This window comes from Leptonychotes weddellii, chromosome 12 (assembly GCF_054177405.1).
Source record: "Leptonychotes weddellii isolate Sample4059 chromosome 12, ASM5417740v2, whole genome shotgun sequence".
Classification (NCBI taxonomy): domain Eukaryota; kingdom Metazoa; phylum Chordata; class Mammalia; order Carnivora; family Phocidae; genus Leptonychotes; species Leptonychotes weddellii.
The window spans coordinates 41,233,194-41,240,338 of NC_138380.1; the positions used below are offsets into that span (position 1 = coordinate 41,233,194).

Genomic DNA, 7,145 nt, shown 5'->3' on the forward strand with positions numbered 1-7,145 from the left:
CCCATTCCCCTCTGGTGACTGGCAGCCTGGCCACAGGACCTGTGGTCCTGTAAATCACCCTGGCTTAGGCCAGGGGCTAAATTTAGATGCAGCTTTGTAGCCAGACCAGGAGGGAGCACTAGGCTCCGACAGCCTGGCTCCAAGGAGGTGGCACCTTTGAGGCCTGGCCTGATCCCTGGGGCACAGGCTCTGCCTGGACAGGGCCCAGGCTGGAAGAGTAGCTGGCATCTTGGCCCTGGCCTGCTGCCTCCTCCTGCCAGGGCCTCTCCCCTGCCCTTTCTAACGTGAAGCCTTCCAACTCTGGGCACACAGAGGCTGGAACCAGGAACTGGGCTGGCTTCAAAGTGAAAACTGAGAGAGAAGGAATCTGACAAGCAGGAAGAGCCCAGAACCTGAGCTCCCGGAATTGGGGGTAGGGGTGCAGTCCACCCGGCTGAGGGGACCGTGGTCTCATCTGTCCATCCATCCAGTCAGCCAGCAAACACTTACTGAGCCCCTGCTACGCGCCAGGCTCTGGGCTGGGAACGGGGGACACAGACGTGAACCAGACAGATGTGGACTGCCTGTAGTCTCACTGGGTAGAGGTGAGGGGTGGCGGGTGGCTCTCTGCCCCTAGACATCCAAGAGCTGGGTGCAGAAGCCTAAGGTGTCCCCTGCAGAAGAGAGAATAATGGGGGGGCTGGGGGGCCTCAGAATAACTTATAGAGCCCAAACTTCTCCACATGCTGAGGCCCTGCCCAGCTGGCTGGTCTGCCTACACTCCTCCTGTGACCCGGCTCTCTGCCCGCGGGCCCCACTGCACTGGGGAGAACAGCTTCTTACTTGAGTGGCCTCCTGAGCCCCACAGCCAGCCTGTTGGAAACTGCTGGGGACTCTCAGGATCTCTGGACCACAGCCTTCACTTCCTCACTCAGAACCGACTCTTCTGTGCATCTGACCGAGCCACAACCTGCCAGACTGTCTGTCTAGTCCCGCCTCAGCCCCTTACGTGCTGTGCAGCCTTGGGAGGTGACTTTGCCTCTCTGGGCCTCAGTTGCCTCTTCTAGAAAATGGGGTTATTCGCAGCTACCTCAGAGGCTGTTGTGAGGCTTGAATGAGCTGTGGTAAAGCACTTAGAGCTGTGTCTAGCACATTGTAAGTGCTGATTGCCCACTAAAGAAGCCTCTCCTTCCCACCTGCTTCCCTCCACCCTGTTAATGACATCCTCAAACCAGAGGCTAGCTGCCTCCGGAGCAGGCCCTATTCTTTCTTGCCCTGGAGGCTTTGCTCAGCTCCTGCCCCAGGGATCTCTTTCTGCTCTTCTTATCCTTCCCCTTACCTTGGACACAGCTTCCATCCTTTTGGACTGAGCTCCAGCACCCAGCCCTCCATGGAGCCCTCAGGGTCCTCACCCAGCATGCACTGGGCACTGCTGAACGGTGTGCCCAGTGAGGGAGTTTCAGGCTGCATCTTCAGGGGCTCAGTGCTGGGAGGGGTGCTGAGGGCTAAGGGGGATCCATGCTGGCTAGGGATTTGGGGAAAGGGGCACATGGGGTTCAAGGAAGCTTTTCTGGAGGAGGAGGATTTGAGTTGGGCCTTGGGACTCCCCACCATGGGGTTTGAAGCCCTACCCCCTATCTCTGAGTTCTCTAATTGGACCCCTCCTAACGGCCTTGACAAGGCCACCATTTGACACATGCCAGGCTCCTGATCTACAGTAACTTGTTAAATGTACTCCAGAACCCTTTGGGGTTTGTGTTATGTCCATTTTAAACATGAGGGGAGCCAGGCTCAGAGAAGATAAGTCACTCGGCCAAGCCACAGAGCTAACAAGCAGCATGCCCAGAGCCCTGAACGTGGGGAGGTTTGTAGTCTACTGGCTCTGGGAGCTCGCAGCCCAGGCCTTGAGGTGTGACTCTTCATGGCCATGTCTCTGCCTTCCTTGGCCCGCTGTGGGTTTCCTGAGAGCGGCAGCCTCTTCTTCCTCCTCCCTGCCCACCCAGCACCCCCAGCAGCCGCAGCTCTGCCCAGAATAGGCACCTCCAGGGTCTGTTGTGGGTTTGAACTGAGTCAAATCCATCCCATCAGCCCCTTGAAGAGAATGAACATCTTTAGCTGTGCTAGGTTATTGGACCCGTGGAGAAGTTACAGAAGATGGAGCCCAGATCTGGGAATTATTCCAAAACCTCCTGTGATCTGCTCACCCAAGCTGCCCAGGTCTGAAAGGCACACATCAATACTGAGCACAGCGTCCCGCGCCCCAGTGCTCTGCCCAGCAAGGAGACTCGGCCACAGCCTCAGCCCATAGCGTCTGATGCAGGGACAGCCATGCACTGCCTGAGTCCTGGTGGAGGAGGCCCTGACCGCCCCCCTCTGTGTGTTCAGAATGCCCGCCCAAAGATGAACATGAGACTCTTGAGGGATGGGGCCACAACATGGTAGTTGGGGTCTTTGAGAGAAGGAGCTTGCATCTAAGATGCGAAGTCTGACCAACCCGAGGGTCCACCATCAACACCTGCGCCTCTGGGTTGAGCATTGCTTCTGCCATGACCTCCAGATGATGCTGGCTCACTGGAAATTCTGTGCCCCCGGGGAGGGCATTACTAGCTGCTTCTTAAACAAGAAGGGACAAGAAGGGGGTTGGGAAGTGTATGCTGGGTCAGGCCTGGGGCCCACGCTCTCCTCAGACCTAGCCGAGGGTAAGAGCTCAGAATTCTTGGAAATCCCGGGACAAAGAGTATCCCCTCCCCTTCCTAGCCCACCTCACCCCTGGCAGGGCCTCACTGGGCAGCACGGCCTTCCTGATGCCCAAGAAGCTGATGCTGAGGATCTCCCAGTAGCCCCCGGGATATGTGCACAGCAAGACCATAGCCCCTAGTTTCTGTCTGTCCTGCAGGCCAAGAAGCCAGAGCTCCCAGCTCATGGGAGCCCCTTACACACACACACACACACACACACTAAACCTATACTGCTCACACAACCACACAGGCCACACAGACATAACACCCCACATACACCTGACACACACACGCGCGCGCGCGCACATGCACACACCCCTGCTCCCCAGCACCTCCTTCCGTAGCCAGCCTCGTGGGAGAGAGTCGGCTGGTCTCAGGGGCAGCGACTGGTCTGCCTGCCACCCTAAGCTCTCTGAGGAGCGCGGCAGGCAGTGTTCGCCCATCCGCTCAGGTGGGGTCGTTTATTAGGAGCTCCAGGCCAGCACGCTGAGGCGAAATGTGCAGCCTCCAGCCTCCAGCCCCAGCACAGGAAATGGACTGAGCCAGATGTGGGCAACGTGGTGTTTGAGGGCCGTGAGGCTCTTGCCCCGGGGACATCCTGGGGCAAACATTGACCCAGCCACCAGGGAGGGAACATGTGACTAGCAAGGGGAGGGATTGGGGCTGCCCACTGGTGGGCAGTGCCTTCTAGAATCCTGGAATCAGGAATGTCAGGGTAGAGAGAGGCACAAAAGTCATTTTGCACACACACACACACAAGCACATAAATGCATTCACACACACACACATACTGGCCACAGAGTAGGAAAAATGGTGGCCTTGGGAAGAATAGGAGATAAGAGTTAGAATTCTAGAGTGCAGAGCTCTCGTTCAGTCTTACATCATGCATTCCCCAGCTTCTCTGCCTTTGTACATGCTGTGCTTTCTACCTAGGATGCTCTTCCTGGCACCATCCTTATCAGCTCAGCAAACTCCTACTCCATCTTCAAAGCCCACATCAGCATGACCTCCTCTAAGATGCTACCCCATTCCTCCTCAGCAAATTGTAGATGCTGTAACAACTTGGTCACCCATCCAACTTTCCCACCAGAAGATGGTCCCTCAGGGGCAAAGATAACCACATTTGCTTTATTCCTCTATGTCCAGCACCCTTTCTCATGGTTTTTTTCCAGGAGATGGGATCCTGGATGGTCTTTATCTTTTAGATGGAATTGCCATGGTTGCATTTAACATGTCTATTCCCTGGTGAGTACCCACGTCGGTACAATGATCCCTTCCTTTTCCCCTACTCATTCTTCTGCTTGCCCCCAAAGTGCCACTTCTTCAGGAAGCCTTCCCTGTTCTTGGGGAACAGACTTCCCAAGTCCAGGTTAGGTGTCTCCCCCATGAGGAGATACCCTTGGTTGTAACCGCCTGTTTACCTGTGTAACAGAGAAACAGAGTTACATTGTCTGCTCTCCTCCCCTCCCTTCTGTGCCTTCTGAGTGTAGGGGATCCCTACCTGGTCTGGGACAATCCCAAGGACACCCAGTGGGTCTCCCAACAGGGCCAGACACACAGTAGGCATTCTACAAATATTTGTTAGGTAAACGAACAGCTCGTAGACACCCACCCATCCTGAGGAGGAGAGCTTTGGGGACCAGGGGCTGGACAACACAGGTTCCTGTCTTGGAGGTCAAGGTGCACTGGACCATTTCTAAGCTTGTCAGCATTCCGCGCCTGGCCAGGCTGCCATCCTGCCATGTGGCCAGGCATTTGCCTCCTCAGTTTCCCTTTCTATACCACAGAGGTAAGAGAGGTCAGGGATGAGGGACAGAACAGGGTGGGGGGAACACCCAGGTGCTGGCAGTGGCTAGCCAGGGCCTGACCTCGGCGCCCCCATCCCTCCTGTCCTCTAGGCTGCCCGGCCAAGCTGGGACACCATGGACCAGTCCCCAGGGGCACTGCTGGAGCCGTACTGCCATGCACTCACGACCCTGGCCAATGTCTCAGGTATGCACGTCCACAGCCACCGCCCAGGGGCGGACACCGGGAGATTGGGGGGCGGCACTCCTGGGGGCCAGGAGGGAGGAGGCAGCTCTCCTGGACCAGCCCCAGCTCTGTGGGGTGTTGAGTGGTGACCGGCTTCCGGTCCTGCTCTATTCTCTGTCCTGGGGCCGGCCCCTCCCCCACTGGGGGCTCAGGCCCTTCACCAGTGAAGAAGGCCTTGGGTCCCAGCTCCCGGCTCCCTGCATCTAAAGGCAGCTGGCTGGGCTGGCATTCTAGAGCCAAAGGAGGGGGCGCCCCTCTGCTCATAAACCGGCAGAAGGTGTAAACTGCATTCTCCGGTTGCCATGACTACAGGTGTCACCTCCCAGTAAGGACCTGCGAGGCAGCAGCCGGGCCCCTGAATTCTGACCCCTCGGAGTCTTCGAGCAGCGGACTCAGAGGCCGGGTCCGCCACAGAACAGCCGTGGGCTCACGTGGGCCCCGGAGAGCTGTCCCCAGGCTCCGCCCAGTGTCCTGGCATTGTCGGGTCTGCACCCACAGAAGCGGCAGGGAAGGACGAGGGTTGGGGAGTGCCCGGGGATCTGGAGCTGCTGCCAAGGCCACAAGGGGGTCAGGGTGCTTCCAGCAGTGGGATCCAGCACCCAATGCAGCCTGCATCAGGTATCGGAGGGGAAAGCCTTGTTGCCTGCCTTCCTGACAGTGGAGTGGTCGGGAGCTCAGGTGCGGGGGTCAGACAGACTCAAGCCTCGACCTTACCTCCTCCACCTAGAAGCAGTGTGGCCCTGAGGAGTCACTTAAGCCATCTGCGTTCATTAGCTGGGGGCTGCCATGAAGTACCACACACTGGTGGCTCTCACAACAGAAATGTATTTTCTCAGTCCTGGAGGCTACGAATACAAGATCAAGGTGTCGGCAGAGTTGGTTTCCTCTGAGGCCTCTCTCCTTGGCTTGTAGATGGCCGCCTTCTGCCCCATGTCTTCCCTCTGTGTACGTCTGTGTCCTAGGCTCCTTTCTCACAAGGACCCCGGTCACATCAGATGAGGGCTGGCACTGATGACCTCATTTTAATTTCATTACCTATTAATCTCCAAATAAGGTCACAATCTGAGGTATTGAGGGTTAAGACATATGGATTTAGGGGGACACAATTCAGCTCAGAAGACGAGCTGAGCCTCAGTCTCCTCCTCTGTTAGAAACAGGTCTAAGTTGGCCTCAGAGGCTTACTGTGGAGTTTGAATGAGAGATCATGGAGACACCCAGCTTGGGCCAGGTCAAGCACCCATCAGCCAGGAAATGGAAGCCCCCCATTTCAGGAGAGCCCAACCTTCTCCCCACCAGAGTTCTCTGCTCTCAGAGGCAACACTGGTTCATCAGCAGACCAACTGCCTGCTCCCTGCCCTGCCCTGCAGTGCATGGCACAGACCCTCGCCTTCCCCATGACCCCTGGGGGATGGTACCCCACCGTCCCCTCCTCTGAGTTTAGTGGAGAGGGATTCAACTTCCCCAAATACAAGCCCTCCCCTGCTTAACTTATAATATCATTCATCTGTTTGCAAATGGGATACATTACATTGATAAAATTTGGAAAAAATACTTTTAAATATCGAAGAAGACAGTGATTGTTCATTATTCCACAACCTGGGAATGTTTATAATGTTTATATCCCCCAGGAGTTTATCAATCTATAGAGCCTCATGTTATTTCTTTTTTGTTTTTTCACAAAACTGGGATGATCCTGTGTCCACAATTTTGTAACCTGTTTTTTCCTCTTATAACTCAAGGTGAACACTTCCCCATGTCAATAAATATGCATCCACCATATCATTGATGATGCTACCCAGCAGCAGTCGTGAGGACACATCATCCTTTATGCGCCATGTGTGGAAGCGGGGACGCATAGGCAGTTAGAATGCCCTTGGACCTGAGGAATAATTTCCCAGGTCCCCACATGAAACTGACCTCATTTTAAGTGTCCACTGATTGAGAAAATGCCTAATAGCTAACGTAAGTTCAGAAACAAGCAAAACCAATCAATCTATTGTTTAGACATACATATGATAAAACTGAAAAACTAAGAGCAAGGGAATGATAAATATTTAAGAGAATGTTCCCTCTGGGGAAGGAGTATTTAGATAAATATGTAAGTGATTGGCGATGATCTAGTTTTGGATTCAGTGATAGATTCCTTATATTTACTACTTCGTCCGAACTTCCATAAAGGAAAGACTAAAATAAAATAAATTTAGGCCATATGTGGGCTAATGATGACAAGTGGTCATAAATCAAGGGCTATGACCACTTAAACTGTATGCCTCTGAGGTCCAAATAAAGGAAAGCCACACATAATCACAAGAGACTTCAGGCAGGCTTTAAATGGATTATTTCTGTTTTGTTTGTCACAGAGGCCCCATAGGGCATAGATTGTAAGGCATGTTATTT

General features: G+C 54.5%; 1 protein-coding gene across 1 annotated transcript in view; it reads left to right on the forward strand.

Annotated features, from left to right (window-relative positions):
* LOC145716521 (uncharacterized) overlaps positions 1-6,549 on the forward strand; it is an 11,459-nt gene extending 4,910 nt beyond the window's left edge. Inside the window, exons 2-4 of the mRNA XM_081800319.1 lie at positions 4,616-4,709; positions 5,247-5,366; positions 5,476-6,549. Coding sequence (XP_081656445.1) covers positions 4,616-4,709; positions 5,247-5,366; positions 5,476-5,492 — 231 coding nt within the window. The 3' untranslated portion in view covers positions 5,493-6,549. The remainder of the gene's footprint in view (positions 1-4,615; positions 4,710-5,246; positions 5,367-5,475) is intronic.
* The last annotated feature ends 596 nt before the right edge of the window (positions 6,550-7,145 follow it).